The sequence below is a fragment of the Coregonus clupeaformis genome, chromosome 26, assembly GCF_020615455.1.
Source record: "Coregonus clupeaformis isolate EN_2021a chromosome 26, ASM2061545v1, whole genome shotgun sequence".
NCBI classification, from domain to species: domain Eukaryota; kingdom Metazoa; phylum Chordata; class Actinopteri; order Salmoniformes; family Salmonidae; genus Coregonus; species Coregonus clupeaformis.
In genome coordinates, this window is record NC_059217.1 from 20,974,116 (window position 1) to 21,000,517 (window position 26,402).

General features: G+C 44.7%; 1 protein-coding gene across 1 annotated transcript in view; it reads left to right on the forward strand.

The window, feature by feature from the left end:
- LOC121540297 (F-BAR domain only protein 1-like) overlaps positions 1-26,402 on the forward strand; it is a 42,684-nt gene that overhangs the window by 7,048 nt on the left and 9,234 nt on the right. The window contains 6 exon segments of the mRNA XM_041849066.2: positions 13,173-13,223; positions 22,067-22,158; positions 23,663-23,737; positions 24,147-24,288; positions 24,679-24,831; positions 25,797-25,901. Coding sequence (XP_041705000.2) covers positions 13,197-13,223; positions 22,067-22,158; positions 23,663-23,737; positions 24,147-24,288; positions 24,679-24,831; positions 25,797-25,901 — 594 coding nt within the window. The 5' untranslated portion in view covers positions 13,173-13,196.

Genomic DNA, 26,402 nt, shown 5'->3' on the forward strand with positions numbered 1-26,402 from the left:
CACGGTTGGGATGGTGTTCTTCGGCTTGCAAGCACTCCCTTTTTCCTCCAAACATAACGATGATCATTATGGCCAAACAGTTCTGTTTTTGTTTCATCAGACCAGAGGACATTTCTCCAAAAAGTACGATCTTTGTCCCCATGTGCAGTTGCAAATTGTAGTTTGGCATTTGGAAATTGCTCCCAAGGATGAACCAGATTTGTGGAGGTCTACAATGTTTTTTGTGAGGTCTTGGCTGATTTCTTTTAATTTTCCCATGATGTCAAGCAAAGAGTCACTGAGTTTGAAGGTAGGCCTTGAAATACATCCACAGGTGCACCTTCAATTGACTCAAATTGTCAATTAGCCTATCAGAAGCTTCTAAAGCCATGACATCATTTTCTGGAATTTTCCAAGCTGTTTAAAGGCACAGTCAATTTAGTGTATGTAAACGTCTGACCCACTGGAATTGTGATACAGTGAATTATAAGTGAAATAATCTGTCTCTAAACAATTGTTGGAAAAATGACTTGTGTCATGCACAAAGTAGATGTCCTAACCGACTTGCCTAAACTATATTTTGTTAACAAGAAATTTGTGTAGTGGTTGAAAAAACAAGTTTTAATGACTCCAACCTAAGTGTATGTAAACTTCCGACTTCAACTGTAAATTACCAGAGGAATCTCAATGCACAACACTGTTCTAGTCTTTGTTTACCGCTGGTCCAGGGTTTCCGTTAGCTGGTTATTGCCAACTTTTGTCCCCCCCACAAAAAAAGAAAAGCCGATGATTATTATTTGTATTTATTTACCATGAGGGAAAAAAGTATTTGATCCAGAAAAACGCATGTCAAAAATGTTAAATTGATTTGCATTTTAATTAGGGAAATAAGTATTTGACCCCTCTGCAAAGCATGACTTAGTACTTGGTGGCAAAACCCTTGTTGGCAATCACAGAGGTCAGAAGTTTCTTGTAGTTGGCCACCAGGTTTGCACACATCTCAGGAGGGATTGTGTCCCACTCCTCTTTGCAGATCTTCTCCAAGTCATTAAGGTTTCGAGCCTGACGTTTAGCAACTTGAACCTTCAGCTCCCTCCACAGATTTTCTATGGGATTAAGGTCTGGAGACTGGCTAGGCCACTCCAGGACCTTAATGTGCTCTTCTTGAGCCACTCCTTTGTTGCCTTGGCCGTGTGTTTTGGGTCATTGTCATGCTGGAATACCCATCCACGACCCATTTTCCATGCCCTGGCTGAGGGAAGGAGGTTCTCACCCAAGATTTGACGGTACATGGTCCCGTCCATCGTCCCTTTGATGCGGTGAAGTTGTCCTGTCCCCTTAGCAGAAAACCCCCCCCAAAGCATAATGTTTCCACCTCCGTGTTTGACGGTGGGGATGGTGTTCTTGGGGTCATAGGCAGCATTCCTCCTCCTCCAAACACGGCGAGTTGAGTTGATGCCAAAGAGCTCGATTTTGGTCTCATCTGACCACAACACTTTCACCCAGTTCTCCTCTGAATCATTCAGATGTTCATTGGCAAACTTCAGACGGGCCTGTATATGTGCTTTCTTGAGCAGGGGGACCTTGTGGGCGCTGCAGGATTTCAGTCCTTCACGGCGTAGTGTGTTACCAATTGTTTTCTTGGTGACTATGGTCCCAGCTGCCTTGAGATCATTGACAAGATCCTCCCGTGTAGTTCTGGGCTGATTCCTCACCGTTCTCATGATCATTCAAACTCCACGAGGTGAGATCTTGCATGGAGCCCCAAGCCGAGGGAGATTGACAGTTCTTTTGTTTCTTCCATTTGCGAATAATCGCACCAACTGTTGTCACCTTCTCATCAAGCTGGAAACTGGATGTTCTCTTTTAATTTCTGTTAGTTTTTAGCATTTATTTTGCCTTTTAATGTTTTTTGTAGGCCTTGTGTAGGTCTACAATCTTGTCCCTGACATCCTTGGAGAGATCTTTGGTCTTGGCCATGGTGGAGAGTTTGGAATCTGATTGATTGCTTCTGTAGACAGGTGTCTTTTATACAGGTAACAAACTGAGATTAGGAGCACTCCCTTTAAGAGTGTGCTCCTAATCTCAGCTCGTTACCTGTATAAAAGACACCTGGGAGCCAGACATCTTTCTGATTTGAGAGGGGGTCAAATACTTATTTCCCTCATTAAAATGCGAATCAATTTATAACATTTTTGACGTGTTTTTCTGGATTTTTTTGTTATTCTGTCTCTCACTGTTCAAATAAACCTACCATTAAAATTATAGACTGATCATTTCTTTGTCAGTGGGCAAACGTACAAAATCAGCAGGGGATCAAATACTCTTTCCCCTCATTGTAAATAACATTTTGCCGGCCAAATTGACCGGGAGAAAAAAAACTGTAGGCAGTCTATCAGCACGTCACCCGCCACAATGTGAGCTGGAGGCAGTATGCATTTTGAAAACATACTTAATTGTTTGAAACATGAATATTTTACTTCATATTATGAGGCATGTCTTACCTTGCTTGAAAATCTGACCATAGACGCATGGAGGCAATTCTGGTATAAAGACTTCATAGGAGGTGCATGAGTTTCAAGTTTGGGGAAGCATACAATTGATCCTAACATTTCTAACGATCTGCGTGCCGGTTACAGTGCATTCGGAAAGTATTTTTCCACATTTTGTTATGTTACAGCCTTATTCTAAAATTGATCAATTCGTTTTTTCCCCTCATCAATCTACACACAATATCCCATAATGACAAGGTGAAACAGGTTTTTAGAAACATCAAATGTATTTAAAAAATGGAAATTTCACGTTTTACATAAGTATTCAGACACTTTACTCAGTACTTTGTTGAAGTGCCTTTTGGCAGCGGTTACAGCCTTGAGTCTTCTTGGGTATGACGCTATAAGCTTGGCACGCCTGTATTTGGGGAGTTTCTCCCATTGTTCTCTGCAGATCCTCTCAAGCTCTCAGGTTGAATGGGGAGCGTCGCTGCACAGCTATTTTCAGGTCTCTCCAGGGATGTTCGATCGGGTTCAAGTCCGGGCTCTGGCTGGGCCACTCAAGGACATTCAGAGACTTGTCCCGAAGCCACTTCTGCGTTGGCTTGGCTGTGTGATTAGAGTCGTTGTCCTGTTGGAAGGTGAACCTTCGCCCCAGTCTGAGGTCCTGAGCACTCTAGAGCAGGTTTTCATCAAGGATCTCGCTGTACTTTGCTCCGTTCATCTTTCCCTCGATCCTGACTAGTCTCCCAGTCCCTGCCACTGAAAAACATCTCCACAGCATGATACTACTACCACCATGCTTCACCATAGGATAGGGATGGTGCCAGGTTTCCATCCAGATGTGACGCTTGGCATTCAGGCCAAAAAGTTCAATCTTGGTTTCATCAGATCAGAGAATCTTGTTTCTCATGGTCTAAGTTATTTAGGTGCCTTTTGGCAAACTCCAAGCGGGCTGTCATGTGCCTTTTACTGAGGAGTAGCTTCCGTCTGGCCACTCTACCATAAAGGCCTGATTGGTGGAGTGCTGCAGAAATGTCTTTCTGGAAGGTTCTCCCATCTCCACAGAGGAACTCTGCAGCTATGTCAGAGTGACCATTTGTGTTCTTGGTCACCTTCCTGACCAAGGCTCTTCTCCCCCGATTGCTCAGTTTGGCCCGGGTGGCCAGCTCTAGGAAGAGTCTTGGTGGTTCCAAACTTCTTCAATTTTTAAGAATGATGGAGGCCACTGTGTTCTTGGGGATCTTCAATGCTGCAGAAATGTTTTTGTACCCTTCCCCAGATCTGTGCCTTGACACAATCCTGTCTCGGAGCTCTACGGACAATTCCTTCGACCTCATGACTTGGTTTTTGCTCTGACATGCACTGTCAACTGTGTGACCTTTTTATATAGACAGGTGTGTGCCTTTCCAAATCACATCCAATCAATTGAATTTACCACAGGTGGGCTCCAATCAAGTTGTAGAACTATCTCAAAGATGATCAATGGAAACCGGATGCACCTGATCTCAATTTCGAGTCTCATAGCAGTGTTTCTGAATACTTATGTAAATAAGGTATTTGTTTTTTATTTGTTATATATTTGCAACATTTTCTAAAAACCTGTTTTCACTTTGTCATTATGGGGGATTGTGTGTAGATTGATGAGGGGGGGAAATATTTCATCAATTTTAGAGTAAGGCTGTAACGTAACAATGTGGAAAAAGTCAAGGGGTCTGAATACTTTCCGAATGCACTGTATGATTTTCATATGCGTATTTTCATTTCAATAATTACATTTTCATTTTTCAATCATTTGTCTCGTGGTTAATCATAACAATCTTAATTAAAATGATACAAATATAAAAGTACAATTTAAACTAATGTGAGAGCACCGGCCTCTGCCCATATGGACACATTGATACACCGTGATCATTGCTGTCTAAATGAGCGCATGGAACTGAGAGATGGCCAATGCAGACGTTGGCCTATAACTTCCATTGTCAAGTAAGTAAAAATACATAAATGCAGGTCTTTCAATCACATTCATCTCTCTACTCAGCCTGTCTGCCTGCCTTTCTGTCTTGACTTGAGCTATAACTAGTGAAGTGCAACATTATCAAATCAATCAACTGGATCCAGGAAAGCTGTCTCTAGTGAACTTGCAACATTGTATCAACTATTCCAGGCCCTCAGTTTCTGGCCAGTGAGCTCGGGATAGACAGCTGTTTTTGCGCAAGGGAAAGTGATAGAAATAAGAAGAACATGATTAAGTAAGCATACAGGGTCAGTTCCAGTGCCATATTTACAACTTCTACAGTGCCTTGCAAAAGTATTAATCCCCCTTGGTGTTTTTCCTATTTTGTTGCATTACAACCTGTAATATAAATTGCTTTTTATTTGGATTTCATGTAATGGACATACACAAAATAGTCAAAATTGGTGAAGTGAAATGAAAAAAATAACTTGTTAAAAAAAAAAAAAAAAAAAGATAACGGAAAGGTGGTGCATGCATATGTATTCACCCCCTTTGCTATGAAGCCCCTAAAATAAGATCTGGTGCAACCAATTACCTTCAGAAGTCACATAATTGTGCAATCTGTGTCACATGATCTGTCACATGATCTCAGGAGTGCGGGACAAGAGTAACAAATGTCTTCGGGAAAATTAACGAAAATATAACAAAATTCTGTTCTCTTGTGGCTCTTTAGGGGTTAACAGTTCAGGGATGTCTCTTCCACATCCAAAGTCATAATTCTCACTCGCTCAGATAACTTTTCCCCAGCCTTACTGTAGTCCACGTTGCAGCTAGTGGCCAACCCAGCAAAAAGTCCTTCCAAATGTCTCTCACGTATTTCCACAGGTGCATATATCCAAAGGTGAGTATTTCCCAAAGGTAAGTATCTCCAAATCCTTATATTCCTCATGGAAGTGGACGTGCAGCACTCTTGTCCTCCAGAGAGCCCAGGTTGGAGACTGTGTCTCTTCCCTTCCCAAACCTTCAGCTCATCAGCTCCTCATTTGTTTCAGCTGCGTGGGAAGATTGGCCATAGAGGGGTGGAGTTCCCGACCATACCAGCAGATGGAGCCATAGCTGTCTGGGTTTGCAGCCACCTCAGGGATGTAACGTCCCTCCAGGACACAGCCTCTCGTGACATCACACATCCCCTCTCTCGGGACCGACGTCCTGTCGGGGTAAAGGCAGCGAAGAAGGCATCACGCCGGGAGAGGGCGTCCGCATTGCCGTGGTGCTTGCCAGACTGCTCTCTCTTCAACTCCTCCAACTCTAGGACCAGGGACTCAGCCTCCTGTTGTCTCTCCTTGAGTTTCTTACTGAACGCATCAGCCTTGGTTTTAGCAGAGTTTAGCTTCTGTTGAGCAGCTTTCAGTTCCTTCTCTCTCTCTGCCTCCGCATTCTTCATCTTGTTCTCCAACACCTTGTACTTCTCCTCTGCCTTCTTCTGGACCTCCTTACTACTGCGCAGGGTCTCCTCACACTCCTCGATGGTCCTGCGCAGCCTCTCCAGCTCCTCCTGTTGCTTAGGGAAGGAGCTCTGTTGGAGTTTAGCCTGGAGGATATCTAACTCTTCTGTCTTCATGTCTAACTGTTGCTTTAACAAACGATACCTCTCAGCGGTCCCCTTCAGACCAGACAGTTCTTTGTCCAGATTCTGTAGCTCCGTCTCTGTGTCGGTCTGGGCACCTGCCATCCCTATCCGAGCCCGGGCGGGAGTGAGTAACTCGGAGGATTGCACCGGAGCCTTCCCAGGATGAGTCTTGCCTCTCCGTTTCCGAGGTACTCGGGTTATCCTCTCCTGAGACTCTCTCCAGAGTGGGTAAAAGGCTGGGCAGTCTCGTCCAATTAGGGACAGGGACGGGGAGGGGAATCAACCACCCCGCCGTCGTGTGTATGGTTCCCCGTGTGCTGGTCATTGTAAGTTCAGTAATGGGGTATTCTCTGGTGTCCCCATGGACACAGGAAACTGGGAGGACTTTTCCCGGGGTCAGACACGTTGGGCCCACCAAATCCCCTTACGCACCAGGGTGGCCCGGCTACCAGAATCCAGTAAGGTCTCCACATCATGGTGATTCACAGTTACCGGGCAGGTGGGGGGGTCGATCTGGGCCGCCATCTACGACTCCCAAGAGCGAGGCAAAACGGTGTGTGGGTGCTGAGCTGGAGGACTCCGCAGTGGGCATAGGTTCTCGGCTGGTTTCCCACACTGCCAGGAGATATGTCCCATCTCCCCACACCGGTAACACTGTCGAGTTTCCCCTCCTGGTATACTCTTCTTGGACCCGCCTGGTTTCTGGCTCCCCCTGGAGCCGGGATAAGTCCTGACGTGGCTGGGTTCGAGACCTTGGGGGTCCTTTGGACGGGTTCTTCCCATTTGTGGTGGGGCCGCCTCCTGGGGTCTTTTTCGGGAAGCATTCAGCATCTCCGCTGTGGCCTGGTACTTTTCCACAGCTTCCACGGTCAGATCAGCCGTGGTCAAGGCCTGTTGACTGATGAACCGCTTTTGCCTCATAAGGCAGGGGCGCGTAGGTAACGATCCACCACAACGGCCTCCACCACCGCCGCTGCTGTATTCCTCTGCGGATCCAGCCATTTCCTTGCGATTCGGACAAGTTCATGCATCTGCGCCCGAGGAGGTTGGTCTGGTTGGAAGGTCCAGCTGTGAAAGCGCTGGGCCATACCAAACTTTGTGAGTCCATATCTGCTGAGGATCTCAGACTTCAGGGCATCATAGTCAGTAACCTGGTCAGGGCCCAGGTCCCGGACAGCATTCAGCGATTCCCCCGGTTAGAAAGGGGGCTAACAGACCAACCCACTGTTGCTTGGGCCAGGCTTCCCCTAGTGGCCGTGGCCTCAAATGCATGCAGGTATGCCTCAATGTCATCGGTAGCTCCCATCTTAGATATAAAGTCACTTGCCTTTATTGGGCGGGTATTTTGGACCACCCTCTGTCTCTGCAACTGCAATTTCCTCTGCCTTCAGAAGGTTGGCTTTCTTTTGCTCCTCCAAGAGAGCCACGTTTGCTTGCATCTGGGCTTGCTGGCCAGCAACAAGGGCTTTTCAATATGTCCTCCATTTCAGTCGGCGGGGAGCCTACGGCCAACTTGGAAAAACTGGGTGATCAAACCTTCGGTATCCTCCTCTGACATGCACTATTAACGCGAGCGTGCCCGTATTCTCCACCATCTGTGACGTCACGAGAGGCTACACAGCTTTCAGCGGGATTGCTCAAGTAGTGCAAGGAGACAAGGTTCAAACAAAACAAGGATTTTATTATAGGTCTTGGGAAATTAACGAAAATATAACAAAATTCTGTTCTCTTGTGGCTCTTTAAGGGTTAACAGTTCAGGATGTCTCTTCCACATCCAAAGTCATAATTCTCACTCGCTCAGATAACTTTTCCCCAGCCTTACTGTAGTCCACGTTGCAGCTAGTGGCCAACCCAGCAAAAAAGTCCTTCCAAATGTCTCTCACGTATTTCCACAGGTGCATATATCCAAAGGTGAGTATTTCCCAAAGGTAAGTATCTCCAAATCCTTATATTCCTCATGGAAGTGGACGTGCAGCACTCTTGTCCTCCAGAGAGCCCAGGTTGGAGACTGTGTCTCTTCCCTTCCCAAACCTTCAGCTCATCAGCTCCTCATTTGTTTCAGCTGCGTGGGAAGATTGGCACCATAAAGAGGGGTGGAGTTCCCGACCATACTCAGTATATATACACCTGTTCTGAATGGCCCCAGAGTCTGCAACACCACTAAGCAAGGGGCACCACCAAGCAAGCAGCACCATGAAGACCAAGGAGCCCATCTTAATCTTTTCTTTTTATTGGCCAGTCTGAGATATGGCTTTTTCTTTGCAACTCTGCCTAGAAGGTCAGCATCCCGGAACCGCCTCTTCACTGTTGATGTTGAGACTGGTATTTTGCGGGTACTATTTAATGAAGCTGCCAGTTGAGTTTCTCAGAACAAGAATAGACTGAGTTTCAGAAGAAAGTTATTTGTTTCTGGCCATTTTGAGCCTGTAATCAAACTCACAATTGCTGATGCTCCAGATACTCAACTAGTCTCAAGAAGGCCAGTTTTATTGCTTCTTTAATCAGCACAACAGTTTTCAGCTGTGCCAACATATTTGCAAAAGGGTTTTCTAATGATCAATTAGCCTTTTTAAAATGATAAACTTGGATTAGCAAACACAACGTGCCATTGGAACACAGGACTGATGGTTGCTGATAATGGGCCTCTGTACGCCTATGTAGATATTCCATTAAAAATCTGCCGTTTCCAGCTACAATAGCCATTTACAACATTAAGAATGTCTACACTGTATTTCTGATCAATTTGATGTTATTTTAATGGACAAAAAAATAGATTTTCTTTCGAAAACAAGGACATTTCTAAGTGACCCCAAACTTTTGAACGGTAGTGTATATTCAAGAAACATTATCTTCACACACATTTTAGATGCTTTTCACTGACAGCCGCAACTCAATAATCAGCTAGGCCTTTTGCCTCGCGCCCCGCCTATGAAAGACTTCCTCATATGCCATTTCTCTCCTGTTCTATTGGTTTTCATATCAACTTTCTTTCGTTGTCCAGAAGCCGAAGGCACTCATGTTAGCAACCCATTATAGTTTCACCCTCTTTCTAAGTTTATAATGGAGATTTTCATCTGTCATATACCGCTCGCATCAGGTGCAGTGTTTAGAATTGGTGTTTTCCCGCAAATTGCATTTTGGCAAATGTTTGAAAATTACGTTTTATTGGCTGCTTCATTACAGGAGTTGCATGGTATGTTAAAATGAATTACCATCATCTAAATGTGATTTTTGTCATTCTGAGAACCGTGGGTGGACACCCTAATGGGACGCCCAATGCATATGGGGACGGTAAATTAAAATCTTCCCGGTCACGTTGTATGGCGCCACATTTTCCTAACAGAAATCCTGTTCTGGTTACTCTCAAATCCACACTCTTTTAATAGAACATCCAATTGTGTTGTTTTCTAAGTCCACAACAATGCTTAAACCACAACAGGAGACCACTTTTGAGGTCTGGGAAAAATCGAAGAAATGTTAAATTATGTGTAGTTAGACTTTAATTCAAGTGCCCCTGCACCTAGCACTGTTGTTTGGTTAGCGTGTTTCTGTAGCGCACATGACATATACCCACTGGATTGATGCAAATAATCATGATATCATTCTGGTAGGCATACGCTACTTTGTAGCTACCAAATGTTTTAATTGAGTAGGTTTCTGGGAAAGCCTTTCTATCTACCAGAAGACTGTTATAGCCTGTCATAAACCTGGACATTTTACTTCATATTATGAGACCGGTCTTAACTTGCTTCAAAGAAGCCAAGCCAAAATCCTACCAGAGAAATGTTGAGGGAAATATTTGTTGCGTCTTTAGATCTCCCCTCTTTCTACATTTTAACGGAAATGTCCATCTCTGTCCATGAAACCGCTCGCATGCGCATTTTAGAACGTTGTTTCCCCACAAATTGCATTGGGAACATTCACGCTGGGTATATGGAATATTTCTTTTTTTATATATATTTTTATTTAACCAGGTAAGCCAGTTGAGAACAAGTTCTCATTTACAACTGCGACCTGGCCAAGATAAAGCAAAGCAGTGCGATTAAAAACAACAACACAGAGTTACATATGGGGTAAACATAAAGTCAAAAATACAACAGAAAATATATGTGTGCGAATGTAGTAAGTTATGGAGGTAAGGCAATAAATAGGCCATAGTGCAAAATAGTTACAAATTTCGTATTAACACTGGAATGATAGATGTGCAAATAGAGATACTGGGGTGTAAATTAGCAAAATAATGGGGATGAGGTAGTTGGGTGGGCTAATTACAGAATGGCTGTGTACAGGTGCAGTGATCGGTAAGCTGCTCTGACAACTGACGCTAAAAGTTAGTGAGGGAGATAAGTCTCCAGCTTCAGAGATTTTTGCAGTTCGTTCCAGTCATTTGCAGCAGAGAACTGGAAGGAATGGCAGCCAAAGGAGGTGTTGGCTTTGGGGATGACCAGTGAGATATACCTGCTTGAGCGCAGACTACGGGTGGGTGTTGCTATGGTGACCAGTGAGCTAAGATAAGACAGGGATTTGCCTAGCAGTGATTTATAGATGACCTGGAGCCAGTGGGTTTGGCGACGAATATGTAGTGAGGGCCAGCCAACAAGAGCGTACAGGTCACAATGGTGGGTAGTATATGGGGCTTTGGTGACAAAACGGATGGCACTGTGATAGACTACATCCAATTTGCTGAGTAGAGTGTTGGAGGCTATTTTGTAAATGACATCGCCGAAGTAAAGGATCGGTAGGATAGTCAGTTTTACGAGGGCATGTTTGGCAGCATGAGTGAAGGAGGCTTTGTTGCGAAATAGGAAGCCGATTCTAGATTTAACTTTTGATTGGAGATTCTTAATGTGAGTCTGGAAGGAGAGTTTACAGTCTAACCAGACACCTAGGTATTTGTAGTTGTCCACATACTCTAGGTCAGACCCACCGAGAGTAGTGATTCTAGACGGGTGGGCGGGTGCAAGCAGCGTTTGGTTGAAGAGCATGCATTTAGTTTTACTAGTGTTTAAGAGCAGTTGGAGGCAACGGAAGGAGTGTTTTATGGCGTTGAAGCTCGTTTGGAGGTTTGTTAACAGTGTCCAATGAAGGGCCAGATGTATACAAAATGGTGTCGTCTGCATAGAGGTGGATCCGAGCGTCACCAGCAGCAAGAGCGACATTATTGATATACACAGAGAATAGAGTCGGCCCGAGAATTGAACCCTGTGGCACGCCCGTAGAGACTGCTAGAGGTCCAGACAACAGGCCCTCCGATTTGACACATTGAACTCTATCTGAGAAGTAGTTGGTGAACCAGGCGAGGCAGTCATTTGAGAAACCAAGGCTATTTAGTCTGCCAATAAGAATGCGGTGGTTGACAGAGTCGAAAGCCTTGGCCAGGTCGATGAAGACGTGTGTGTGTGTGTGTATGTATGTGTGTATATATATATATATATATATATATATATATATATATATATTATTTTATATATATATATAATATAATATATACCTGCGTATAGCCTCCACTACACCACTGATTCTAGCCCCACACCAATCTCTCCTCTCAGCAACTATGTGTGAAGCATGGCACTTTATGCTTGCCGCTCGCCACCACCAGCCAGTGGTCCAGCTAGACAGCCAAACAGATCCCTCTGTCTAACTGATCCCACCTCTCCTCGTCTACTCTATCACCCTGGGTCTGTGTTGGAGAGCAGAGTGGGTACTTGGGAGCTGGTTGCAGTATCTCACTTTCAGCCATGCTGCCAAATGAGAGCCCTCTCCAGGGGCCCCGAGTCCAAGTGCTGAGTTAATTAATGGTGTGTGTGTGTGAGAGCTTGTGTGTGGTGTGTGTGTGTGTTCCCCTGTCCAACAGCAGGTTGTCCTGCCTGAGCTAGGGTCAGCCACTCCTCTGAGAAAGCCCTGCCGTCAGCACAATATAACATATCCAGGCAGGGACCATACCATCCCCTCTTACCCTCTCCTCTTAGCAAAATAACAGGGAACCTACAGCCAGGCCTTCCCTGGAGAAACGCTGAGCCTGCAGAGTCACACACACACACTCACACTCACTCACTCACTCACTCACTCACTCACTCACTCACTCACTCACTCACTCACTCACTCACTCACTCACTCACTCACTCACTCACTCACTCACTCACTCATCTTTGCTATGTGCTTGGAAGGCTACTATTATTCATGATGAGCAGATAGCTAGGAGCTAATTGAGCAGGAATGAAATCCCCCACAGTGGAAGGCAGTGTGGATGGGTGGAGAAACGCTATAGGGGGTCAGGAGGTGTATGTTCAGCTGTTGCTGTGTTTCCTCCTGCCTCCAGTCAATTGAAATCTGCTCTGCCAGAACAGAAGCCAATGGTCACGAATCTCACTTCACAGTCAGAAAAGAGACCATGGTTCTTGTTGAGTCACTGTGTTGTAGAGGCTCTTTGTGTGTGTCCTCACCTTAGTAGACCTGCTGCTGTCAATCTCTCCAGGCCCAATCTGGGAGGTGGGTGACTGGGGAGGGGGAGGCGCTATTAGAGGTATGGCTAGTCTCTCAGCTCTTTACAACCAGAGTGAGTGAGCACACCGGAGAGATCTTTATTCATCGTGATAGGGCACACTCCTTGGTGGCTGTGTCAGATCAATCTCCCTCCCTCCCCTGTGTCAGCCTCTCCATCTCCTTTGAAGTGAACGGTTAAACAAACCCTGGCTGTCCCCTCAGTACACTCTGGCCTTCATTCAGCTAAAGGTGTCCATTGTCTACTTGCCTACGCCAGCTTGTTTTTAATAAGACCACTCCCTGTCCGCCTCCAGAAGTTTTCCTTTATTCTTTGTACAATAAAGTGTCAGTGTGTCTATTTTTGGGTCTGAGAGGAGGCTTTTCATGAAACCCAATACATTGTTACAGTACCTGTACAAAGGGAGATTCAGCCCACTGCAAGAGCAAGATATCGATAGCAATTCAGCACAGGGAAAACAACATTCCATTTGTAGAGTTGTCTCATTATTGGTGTGAATGTTGGTTCAGTGCCACTGGCTAACTCTGGTCAATGATACAGGAGAGCAGAGGGCTGTAGCCTCGTTTCTGTTTCTGTCCCATCTGTAATGTTTTTTTCCTCTCTTTATTGCAGATCCCTATAAAACTCTGAGTGAAGATGGAATTCTTTAAAAACAACTTCTGGGTGAGTCTATTGGATGTATTATTATGTTATATGAGGATCATTGGCAGCTCAACATGGAGAGGTGAAAACAGACAGTCAGATTGCTTTATATGACAATTTATTTTATTTGGCCATTATGCTTGAAAACTTTAGACCCTTTTACTACTCATTTCTATGCAGATTGCAGAAGCTAATAAAAACCCAAACACTCAGACCGTATGTGACACTGACAGTATAAATAATGGGCCTACCCTTCAGATAATGCTGTACAACTCTTCTGTACATGGCGGACACCAATGCATGTAGGTTGACTGGCCAATTCCATCCTTTCCCTGAATCACATATGAGTCATGATGCCTTACATTCAGAGTTCATATTCTGTGAATGATACTGAACCACCACCCTACAGCACGACATGTTGCACTCTACCAATCTGTCTCCTGAGTGATCTATCTATCTGAATCATAGAGCGGAGGCTGCCTAGTCTCCTTGGTGATGGTGGGAGTAGGGGCACAGGGTTCATTCCTGACACAGATGAACACAGATCATTACATCTTTACAATGCCTGGAAAGGGAACCAACAGGAACCACATCAATATGTTATAACAGTCCTATAACCTGTGTATTAACTGCACAGAATAAGCATGACAGCAATGTAACCCTGACTGTAGCCCCACTAGCCTGATAAGAGAGACTGGAACAGGCCTTAGTCAGCTATTCCTAGGGGACTATGACTGTGTTCTGCTCTCCTCTGCACACCTGGCTGAGCTATTCAGGTGTGTCCTAGTTCTAATATACCACCACTGCCCATTCACCGTGAAAGGGGAAGGATATTTTGGGTAAGACACTGTGCCAAAAAGTAAAAGTAACAATTGAGTCAGAGAGGAAACCATACCAGCCAGCCAGGAATTCAATTTGCTTAAGGAAATGAGATTCCTATCATTGATTGAATTCAAAGGTTTTTATAGGTCGCAACATTTAGAGAATCTAAAGTTCTTATTATTGTTTAGTTGTTGGGGGATATCTGATTATGCTGATTATGATCATTGTTTGTTTCTCTCCCCGTTCCTCATTCACTGCCTCAGAAAGTATGTGCCAGTGTGTGTGTACATGAAGCCTCTCTCTGTGGTGCTGGATCCCCGCTGTCCTCATTGTGTAGAGTTGTGTTGTGTGACTGACTGTGATAGAGGCAGAGTTGAGTGTGTTATTGTGAGGAGCAGAGCGAGCCGGGCTGTCTTGTCTGCTCTGCCTGCCTGCTGGCTTACCAGCAGCAAGTCATGTGATCCTGGCTGCCTTTGTGTGGCTGCAGGCAGCAGGGCCTCCATGCCTATGGAGGGGAGAGGAGACCTCCATTGTGTGGAACAAAGACCGGTCAAAGGTGCTTCCCTCCAACTCAAACCAGGAGGGATGCAACTCTCTCTCTGACAGTCGAACATCATTCTGTGTCTACAGGCGGCACTGTGTGAATTCCATGTTGGCCATCTACATAATGATGTTGGCTTCTCTTCCTAGTCTTAATTAGTCAACAGAGGGATGGAGGAGGAATAGCCATCTGTTATGATTAGGTGCATTCTTAATGAAGTCCTCACTACAAGTCCTTGGGAGTAGAACGACTCCTGCCTTTCAGATGAAAGAAGGGTGTGTACAGTTTGGGTGTGACGCTCCATTCAGTGCTTTCATCAAAACCTGTGGCGACCCGTCATTCAGGGCACCTGTTTTAAGCCCCACCTGTTTAGCTAAAAAAATAAAATAAATGTTGCCTGTTTTCCATGTTATTTTGGCATTAATACGTGTCACATATCAGTTTGCAAACAATGTAAAAAAAAGAAATTGAGTTAATAAAGCCGCATAGAAACATGGTTTCTTTTTTGCTTTCTTAAGGCAGCTCCAAAACGCAGGTGTTTCAGCCTAGCTCAGTGCTTTCTGTGGTGGAGGGGCAGCCAGCGGAAAATACAGAGCGTAGGGGTTGGTAATCTTCTCTAGTTGCGCTGTGATTGGCTCAGTGTTCTGTCACTCATGGGGACACTATGTCACCTCAAAATCTACAGGGAGAGCTAGGCAGTTCAAGCCCCCTTGGGTGCTGCCATAGATTTACATTAGAAGTGCCCAACCAAGAAGGCTCAAGGTCATTGGCCACAAATAAAATGACATCAAATCACGTTATATCTACCGTAGCTTTGATTGGAGTGATCATGTCAACATCATACTTTCAAAATCTTAGCTAGCAGTCATCATCATGAATCACATGGACAATCTACTGGTAAATCCTTGTATTTTTTGTAGTCCTTTTTATTTTTTTATTTAACTAGGCAAGTCCGTTAAGAACAAATTCTTATTTACAATGATGGCCTACACCGGCCAAACCCGGACGATGCTGGGCCAATTGTGCGCCGCCCTATGGGACTCCCAATCACGGCCGGTTGTGATACAGCCTGGAATCGAACCAGGGGGTCTGTAATGACGCCTCAAGCACTGAGATGCAGTGTTTTAGACCGCTGCGCCACTCGGGAGCCCATCCTTGTCATATGAAGAGAAATTATAGATAAAACGTATCGGTGTTCATCGACCATTGGACAGTAACATTACACAACAAGTTGGAAATTGCAAATTCAACAATGAGTGGTTTGGAAGGAATCAGTGGCTAACTGCAAGCGTCCCTATTTTGCTTCCCCTGCCTGCTATTTGGTGGAGAGTGTGTGTGTGTGTGTGTGGTCCAAGTCTGGGTTTAAGGGTCTCTTTTCCAAGCTTAAAAGGATAAACATTCACACGCAACACCATGGGCCAGAAAAGGTTGAATATATTGGCTGTGCTGTCAAGCCAGCATGACTTCTGCCACGTTCAAAACAACTGGAAACTCAGAACTGGGAAATCTCAGACTTCAGTGAGTTCAAGACAACTGGGAACTCGAGTTCCGACTGGGAAAATAAGTTTTCAACGGTCGTCCGAATCGGAATTCAAGTCGGGAACTCAGTCCTCTTTCTAGAGCTCCGACCTGAAATTCACTGACGTCATGATTCGACCTTGTTTTTTTCAGAGTTCCCAGCTATCTTGAAAGCACCTTAAATCCAGAGAATGCCATACTTTGACAAAGTTTCATGACAAATATTGTCCACAAGAAGGACCGCCGCGCCACCTTCCTGTTCAAGTGAGCACAGCACAACTGTGAGTCCAAAAATATATTGTATGCTGCTGCATAAATTATGCAATATGCCAGGGAGATATGTATACTGTAGCTAAGAAAGTAATACTAAGTGTATGTTGTGTAGTAAGCTGTTAGTAGCCCATGTGCCTCACCCTAATAATTTGGTCCCTTTCCCCCTCATAACTTAGCCTACTGTTCTGACTTGGTGGTGCACATGTAGCCTATAGCCTGTTTTAGAGAAGTGTCATCATCGAATATTGTAAGAGCTTTCATTGTCTGCTTATATGCCCCCTTTATTTATCCTACGGTTCTGACTTGGTGTACAGGGAGAATACTGTAAGAACGGCCCATGTTCTGAATGCTGTCGCTGTACAAGTGCTGAACAAATAGTTATATTGACTACATCAGTCTTAGCTCGCTCATTTCATGTCTTAATCGGAATTACGGGTTGCCTCTTATCTGCTCATCGTTCCCTAATGCCATAGTTTGTACATCTCAATTGTCAGTAGAAACCATATTTGTTTAAGCAAGTCAGCGATATCAGCAATGTTTTTAAAAAAAGGCAGTAAATGAGGCTGAATTAACTGTTTTGCTGCCAGACAAGGCTCCGCTGATAGCCAGGTGTAACAGTGGTAAGGATTCACTCCATGGTGCTGAAAAGAAAGCTCTGCTGTTGGGACAGCTTTATGTAGGACCTAACAGTTTCTGGGCTTGACATGCTAAAATCGCCACTGATCCTAACACAGACATGTTAATGCCTGTTAAGTTCATGAGAATATGCCCCTGATATCCAATTCCCCTTTGAGATGGCTGAATGGGCGCTCTTGCATTGAACACCATGAATCCTTAAATGTCTCCTTTTTACCGAAGAACGGTCCGTTCAGTCCGTTCCTCCAGAGTCCAGACCCACTAATGCACTACCAGTAGGAATTCTAGCAGGACTGTGAGTTGGATGAATCGTCCATGTCTTTTTATATAGTTCTCTGCTAGGCTTCATCTGGGCACACTGTCCGTTTGTTCCAAGAAATGGGCCCTGCTCTCCTAGGTGAATTTATACCCAACCAATCATTCATCAGCAGAATGAACCCAGTGTTGCATCTGCTCTGCTCTTCCCTCGTCAATTTGTGCCTGGCTGTGTCTCTGGGACTCACAGGGCTCTGAGGTCCGGAGTGGACGGATGTAAACCCAGTGGCCAGGAATGTTACCAGAGGACCCACTTTCTCTCTCTCTTCACATCGCTCTCTCTCTCCCTCTGCCTCTCTTTACCGCTCTCTCTCTTTCCTCTTTAAATCTTTATCTCCCCTTCCTCCATGTGGAACTGTTCTTTGCTCTGCTAAATTAGATGAATGGCAGCAGGATAGTGGCTCACTGTCCAGTTACATAAAGAGACATTTCAGGGAATTTGCCGTCAGGTTCCTGAGGCCAGATGCAAATGTTCTGGTGATGGTAATAAAAGCATGAGCGTGGACTGCGGTGTGTGTGTGTGTGTGTTAGTGCATTGTTCTCAGTCTCTGTCATGGGTTAGTCCTGCGCTCAGGGTCTCACGTGTACCACTGGGCTCCATCCACTCACCTGCGGCCCAATGGGGCACTGAAGCCATTAATCAGTGTGGCAACAGGGACAGGCGTGTGTGTGATCTGATCTCATAGTGCAGCGCTACACTGGTGAACAACCACAAACCCTCTGGTAACTGGCCAAGGAGTGAACCATATTCCCCTCCGGTTTACTGGTCAGGGACTGAACCACAACCCATAGTATGTCTCTACTCTGGTCAGGCAGTGAACCTCACCAACACTGCATCTGAGGCTGAGGTCTCTAGTCCACACCCCCCATCCTCCACTTACCCAATTAAGCCGGACACGCTCTAGCAGGGGGATCCAGACACAGCTTCTTTATCTAACCACGCCAGTTCCCATTGAGGTTTGCCTTCCAGCACACCATTTAAAGGAGCATCCCATGCCTCGTCTGTACAGTAATTAACTTTGTTCAGACCTGAGGGGGAAAGCCAGGGATACTTCTAATTTGAATCAAGTGAGAGTCATTAGCTGGCCACCGTGCACTGCACAGTACAAAGATGAAATGGGGCTGCAAGTCTTGGCTGGCTAACAGCAGTGAGCAGGCAGGGAGGGAGGGAGAGAGAGAGGGTGAGGAGAGGGGAGGCTGCTGGACGTGGGAGCACCGCTCGCTGGGCGAGAGATTAGGGAGTAATGGAAGGAGTGAGGGAGAAGACCCCCTCCCCCAACCCAAACATCCCACGGGGCACCCTGCTCCTCAGGAGGAACAGATGGGTCCGGTGATGTGTGTTAAACAACAACTGTGTAACTAATAGCTGTAAAACATTAACCTGGCCATTACCTGACCTGACTGGACTGACAGAAGATGCTGCTCAGTGTTGCATGGAGTACTAATGAATATCAGCCATGGTGAGAAATTTGTGAGTTGTCTGGATGCCTCCACACAGACCCTCTGTCGCTCCTCTCGTCTCCCACAGCTCACATTGTAATTGTAATGAGCTCTCTCTCTCTTGCATGAGCAAAACGCTCTTCGTCTTCATTGATTTAAAAGGAGGGAGGGAGAAGTAGGGGAGCTGCATAAATCAGACCGAAAAATAACTGTCAAAGACCACTGGTCATGGTGTGGAATATGAAACAGATCTGTATGATGAATGATCTCAGATGGTGATAGGTTTTGCTATAATTCATAATTTTATTCATGGATTTAACTCTTAGGACATCTTTTGGATTCTACGTTTTTTAGGGTGCGATACTGACACACCTCAACATATACACACACTCACACAAACACACTCAGCAAAACACACACACACGTCTGTCTGTCACATTAATGAAAGAGCGGTCATCCTTCTCTCCCACTGTGTCTGTTACCAGAGGAACACGCCACTTCCATACAGCTATGACTTTGTTGTAACAGGTTAGGCGAATTAGGTTAAGGTTAGAAAAAGGGTTAGGGTTAGCGAAAATGCTCTCCTAACCTGCTTTGAAAAGTCACTTTTATTGTGTTTTTAGGGAGTCCCAATTAGCTAGCCATTATTTCTCCTTTCAGGAAACACAAAGGCCTAGCCACCATATTAAATGTACCTCTTGTTTTCATTAACTGATAAAATAATTGTCATACTAACTAAAGCACAAATGTGTCCATAATTGTCAGCTTCGATTGAGACCAAGAGTAAAATGGGAATTAGGCCTCACTCTAGATTAGGCTATTTTGTTTCTGTGAAATAAGCCTTTATTATTGTCTAGCTGACTAAGGCCTTGTTGTCTCTTTTTAACTCCTTTCACAGAAGTTATTTGGCAGTTGAACAGACTGAACAGTAGTAGCTTTATGTATTGTTTGTTTGGGGTTCCTCTTCTGAAAATGACCTGTCACTCATCGTTACATTCACTGCGTGGATGACTGCTTGGGACCTGGTGGTTCAATATCCTTGTTGCTTTGTTTTCAACTCTAATTTGACTATTTGCTAATATGTTTGAATGATTGCCTAGGCCTATGCCTTATATGAATATACTGTAGGCTATGTTTTAGATGCTGTGTGTGTGCACGCGGCATTCACACGGGCGATGCAGCACCTGGTCAGAGAAGTCAGCGTAGTGAAGGGAACTAGATACCTGCTTTGTTTAGGGCTGAGCAGGGCAGCTCACCTTCCTCTGGGTGCAGATGGGAGAGAGGGACGGACAAAGACTCTGGCATCATTTCACTTTCATAGAGAAGGAAAGGTATTGGAGAATCACATGTGAATTAACATCTCTGCATTAACTAGTGTACTGTATGTCTGTAGTTAACTAATCAAATGGGTTTGAACCAGGGATGAAAGTAGATTGAATATCTTCCTGCTACGGGACCTCCTATGTGTGCACGTGCTTGAGCATGCACCCAAAACATGTATGGGCCTAATCATAGAATTACATATAGAATCCCTATTAATTCAATAGTATCTCTGTGGGCCTAGTTGTAAAGATTTGTCATTTCACTTATAAAATGTATTACCTTTTATTGTGGCATAAACCAGTCATGATGTTCTCATCTGATTTGTGAAACAATCACTTCAAAGGGATCCTTTACTAGGCTACCAGCACACGTTCATCCACTCGAAACAAATTTCCATCCTCTAAACAGTGGTGAATGGAAAGAGACATCTGTTACACAAAACACCAAAAAGTGTCATGACATTTGGTAATTGTCATTAGGTGTCTCTGCGTCGGCCACTCATCTCTGCCTTGGCAAAATGTCAGTTCTCGTTGGAGCGTAGGCTATACCACACGTTTTCAAGTCCATTCACACATTGTTCATACCTCTGACATGCGTTAATGATAAATAATGATGTAATAGCCTACAGTTTTCTTGACATTTTCTTGTAGTTTTTGTGATGGGCTCATGTTTTACCAGTACCGTGTACCCCCACTATTTATTTTGCCGGGACGCCGTACCGGACCGTACCGCCTTACTTTCACCCCTGGTTTGAATCCAAATCCTATGAACCCTACTGAGGCCATCAGCCCACCACCACTCTCCTGCCTGAGTAGACCGATGTCTCAAAGCAACGACTGTGTTTGTCTGTTTGTTTGGTGTCTGTGTGTGTTTGGTGTCTGTGTGTGTTTGGTGTCTGTAACTGACGGTGGTTGTGGTGTTGGCCTGCTCCTAGCTTCTCTCTGGGAACCTTGGCATTCCAGCCATTCCCCTGCTACTTGGGAAAAGTGTGTGTCCCTCTTAGCAGGGTATTTATAGTGTTGAGGTGCAGCTGCCTGCCTGTCTGGACAGCCTACACAACGGCCCTGCTGTTGACATCAAAGTGGGTGCTTCAAGGAACAAGATATTTTTAATGCTGCCTCGGTTAACTCCACTGTTATGGGATGACTCTGTTTTGTATTGTCTGTAGGAAGGGAATCCTGTTTTTTTTAAATGGGACGGCTCTTAAACTTCTTGTTCACATTGCCTTCCTTATGCCAGTCTTGACGAAATCTGCACAAGGCTGCTAAGGTGCAGGAAGACAAAAGAAGAAAGCTTCTGCACACTTTGGGTCAATGCAAATTCTGATTTATGCTATTGTAGCACAATAGATCTGAAATTTGCATCGCCCCTGTGGAAAGACTTCTTCAGCCTATGAATATTACATTTTTGAAGAACAACTCGGCTTGCCCTGTCTGCCTGTCTATGAAAGATGGAGGAAAAATACATTTATTTTTGTTTCCTTAAACCAGTGTCATGATTGCTTGTGGTTCCCCACCAACAAGAGAAACAAGAAAAACATCCAGAGTATTAAAGGTCATGGAAGAAAACTAAATGACTTGTGTTTATGTGATCACCAGCTCCCAGGCATGCTTCTGTTGGAGAGATAAAGACATTTCTGTTTTCTCCAACCCTGTGTCAAGCTTGGTTCTGGTTGCTTAACAACAAGAGAAACATCCACAATATTAAAGGTCATGATGAAATAAAACAGTATTTGTTTTGTTTGTGTTCATTTTTACCACCTTTTTACCTTTAAAATCAATGCTACTATGCTCCAAGGGTCCTCAATGAATAAGTAACAGAGAGAAGTGTTAACCGAATTTCAATAAGAAAAATATATTTATTGGGGTCATAGGTTTGTCTGACATTGCCTGCCATTTGTCACGTCTTTCATATTGAAGAATCTATAAAGCTCACCTCATAGAGATGCAGTACATTCTAATTCTGTGGCTCACCCAAGGTGTTTGTGTTTTTGCAGGGGGAGAAGAATGCAGGTTTTGACATGTTGTACCACAACATGAAGCATGGCCAGATTGCTACCAAGGAGCTGGCAGAGTTTGTCCGCGAGAGGTGAGGTGTTGTTTGGGCTGGGATGTATAGGAGTGATGTTTCTTAATCAGTTTTTCTTTCAACTCATCCATCCATTTGAGACGTTCATAAATGTTTTGAAGTTTGCCTTTAAAAAGACTGATTCCAATACTGGCTACAGGGCCTTGCTGTTTCCTTTCAGATCACGTCTTTGATGGAGCCGCTCCTCTCCACTGTCACACCTGCCTTCTAATCCACACAACTGTGCTGTATTTGAACTCAGACCAGCACACAGGAGTGTTAAGAGACACACACACATTTGCGCACACACACTCTCACGCAATACAAGACACAGCCCTCAAGACAAGGAGCTCCCTGTCTTACTATACAAACGCACGCACGCACGCACGCAGTAGCTGTGTTTTTGCCTGTTATCTGGGCACTCAGCTCAGGTAACATGCTCAGTCTGAATAATCCTCCTCCTGGATTGTTTTCCCAGAAGTCGTCTGTATTTATTCAGTCTGTTAATGAGTCAATTAGCTGGTATTAGAACACTCATTGTAGTATTTAAGCCTGGGCTTTACAGGGCCTTTCTCACAGAGGGGAATACAACAACCTGCACTGTCAGACTGTCATAATCTTGACTTTTATTCATAAGATCCGAACCACTGCACATTCCCCACAGAAGGGAGGAAATTCAGTTATCTACTTGGAGACAACAAAGTGTCAGTCAGGAAATGAAATAAGACGTTGTAGGGAAGCTGGCTCTCTCAGCACAGACAGAGTAACCAACCCATTGAGCTGATTGATTCCCCACGCTCAGCTCTTCTCTATGGGTCTGAGCTCTTTCTCAATCTGGATCTTCTATGTATCTAAAATTTGAATCTAGGAGTGGTTGATTTAGAAATGTCAAGTATTCGAACCCTTTGTAGGCCTAGCTACCCATCTTCAAGGTGTACTACTTCTCCAAGGGATTTCTCTGTTGCCGGAGGCCTGTGAAACTGCAGTGATTTCTCTGTTGCCGGAGGTCTGTGAAACTGCAGTGATTTCTCTGTTGCCGGAGGCCTGTGAAACTGCAGTGATTTCTCTGTTGCCGGAGGCCTGTGAAACTGCAGTGATTTGTTTTCGGTTTGTTTGTTTTACTTTTCTCTTTCCTCGTCAGGGTGGGAGGAGGGGTTTTTACCGCGGGTGCTACAGATGGTTATTAAAGTTGTATGTTCCTCCTGCAGAAATGAGGCCATTTATTATTTAAATTCGGGTTAGGGCAACATTTACAGAGTACTGAAGCTAAATCTTTATTTTCCCTTTGCCTGGTTGTTTATGCCTTATGTTTGTGCTTTATTATGCTCTGTACATAATAATATGACATATTATGCTAGTAAGATATGCAGTCGTTTTGTGTGAGCCGGAAGGGTATGAGTGTAGATTTATCTGCAGTTGGATGCAGGATTTCCAATGCTGAGACTGCATAGACCATCCCTGCCTGGTTTGTTACTGACCAGCCACGGGCTCATAGGGAATGACTCGATCTATCTGTGGTTCTCAGGGCTGCCATCGAGGAGACCTACTCCAAGTCCATGAGCAAACTGTCCAAAATGGCAAGCAATGGAAGCCCACTAGGGTGAGTATATTAGAAAACTCTTGCCATCAACATCTCAGTTTAGAGAGCAGTATTCTTATCATAATGAAATCAACTGTTTCATATGCTGGCAGGGTGCCTAGAGGATTTACAGTAGTTTGTCTGTATGGTTTGATTCTCTAGGGCAGGGTCTATGATTACTAGCAGGTCAGGGATGTGGTCTACTCCATCCTCCCAGATTTCTCTGCCTTCTTCACTTCCTGTGTGTGTTGCTTTGGTTTGTTTGACTCTAGAAATGCACCATAAAGATGAACTTTAATGTCATATTACCTTTCAAACAAAATGTATGAAATTGCGTCTGTTAATGTATGTGATTTAATAGATTTTTAAAAACACGATGTTGGTGTTAGGACCTTATAATGTAGGTGACATATTTCTCTGTGTCCCTTAGGACGTTTGCTCCTATGTGGGACGTGTTCCGGGTGTCATCAGACAAGCTGGCTCTCTGCCACCTGGAGCTGATGCGTAAGATGAACGACCTCATCCGGGACATCAACAAGTATGGTGACGAGCAGGTTAAAGTTCACCGCAAGGTAACATGATGCCCCACTTCTCACCATATGACCCCTCTGTCCCCCCCATCACTCATTATATTATAAACTGGGTGGTTCGAGCCCTGAATGCTGATTGGCTGAAAGCTGTGGTATATCAGACCATATACAACGGGTATGACAAAACATTTATTTTTACTGCTCTAATTAGGTTGGTAACCAGTTTATAATAGCAATAAGGCACCTCGGGGGGTTTGTGGTATATTGTCAATTTTCCACGGCTAAGGGCTGAATCCAGGCACTCCATGTTGCGTCGTGGATAAGAAAAGCCCTTAGCCGTGGTATATTGGCCATATTCCACACCCCCTCGGGCCTTATTGCTTAAATATATAATTACCATTTAATAATATGTGCATGGTGTGTTTCTCACAGACCAAGGAGGAGCAGGTGGGGACCCTGGAGGCTGTTCAGGCCGTCCAGGTGCAGAGTGGTCACCTCCAGAAGTTCAGGGAGGGCTACCACGCCAAGTGTATTGAGCTGGACAGACTGAGGAAAGAGGGAGCTCCCCAGAAAGAACTGGAGAAGGTCTGTCACTAGGCATCAATGAACACATTCCGTATAATACAGTATAGCTGTCTTAACTGTTATAAGAGCACAGGGTGCCTTATGTTAATGAATGAATAGTTGCTGAAAGTACACTGAATAAGAGAAAGTTGAACAAGGTTGTTATTATTATAACAGATAATTTGTTCTCAATGATGACTCACCAGGATGAATAAAGGTTACACTAATGACTGGATGAAGTCTATAATCTTCCCCTCTCTCTCACTAGGTGGAGATGAAGTCTATAATCTTCCCCTCTCTCTCACTAGGCGGAGATGAAGTCTATAATCTTCCCCTCTCTCTCACTAGGCGGAGATGAAGTCTATAATCTTCCCCTCTCTCTCACTAGGTGGAGATGAAGTCTATAATCTTCCCCTCTCTCTCACTAGGTGGAGATGAAGTCTATAATCTTCCCCTCTCTCTCACTAGGTGGAGATGAAGTCTATAATCTTCCCCTCTCTCTCACTAGGCGGAGATGAAGTCTATAATCTCCCCCTCTCTCTCACTAGGCGGAGATGAAGTCTATAATCTTCCCTCTCTCTCACTAGGCGGAGATGAAGTCTATAATCTTCCCTCTCTCTCACTAGGTGGAGATGAAGTCTATAATCTTCCCCTCTCTCTCACTAGGTGGAGATGAAGTCTATAATCTTCCCCTCTCTCTCACTAGGTGGAGATGAAGTCTATAATCTTCCCCTCTCTCTCACTAGGCGGAGATGAAGTCTATAATCTTCCCCTCTCTCTCACTAGGTGGAGATGAAGTCTATAATCTTCCCCTCTCTCTCACTAGGTGGAGATGAAGTCTATAATCTTCCCCTCTCTCTCACTAGGCGGAGATGAAGTCTATAATCTCCCCCTCTCTCTCACTAGGCGGAGATGAAGTCTATAATCTTTCCCTCTCTCTCACTAGGCGGAGATGAAGTCTATAATCTTCCCCTCTCTCTCACTAGGCGGAGATGAAGTCTAAGAAAGCTGCAGAGTCGTTTGCTGTGTGTATAGAGAAGTATAACCGCGTGGGAGGAGACTTTGAGCAGAAGATGAGCGAATCAGCCCAGGTCAGTCAGTGCACTGGGCCTGGGGCGGGTTACTTAGACAGACTCCCTGGAGGAACCAGACCTGTTATATCACTGTGGCCCAATCCTGGGGTTCCCTTAAGTTAACATAAACCTTTTTTGTTCACAATGAACATGTCTCCATGGCAACCTTCACAGTTTCCAAGGAAACCCTCAACAAACCCGATGAACGGTGCTATATTTGGTTATTAAATGATGGCTGGAATCCTGGTGACCAATTACCTGTTAATAGCTACAATGGGAGATCTGTCCCTAATTATGAGTGAGAAGGAGAGAGCTCAGTGTGTTTTCATGAAGACAACAGCCCAGAGCATGACAGGGGGAAATGACCTGTTCTTTTAAGCTATTACTCTAGCCCACATGCAGTGTTGTGATTATTACCTGGGATGGGAGTTATATTATGCTCCCCTGCCTTGGTCTGTACCTGGTTCTATTCCTGTACAGTTGCCTCTGGTCTTTGTCTTGGGGTTCTTTTGGTTTATT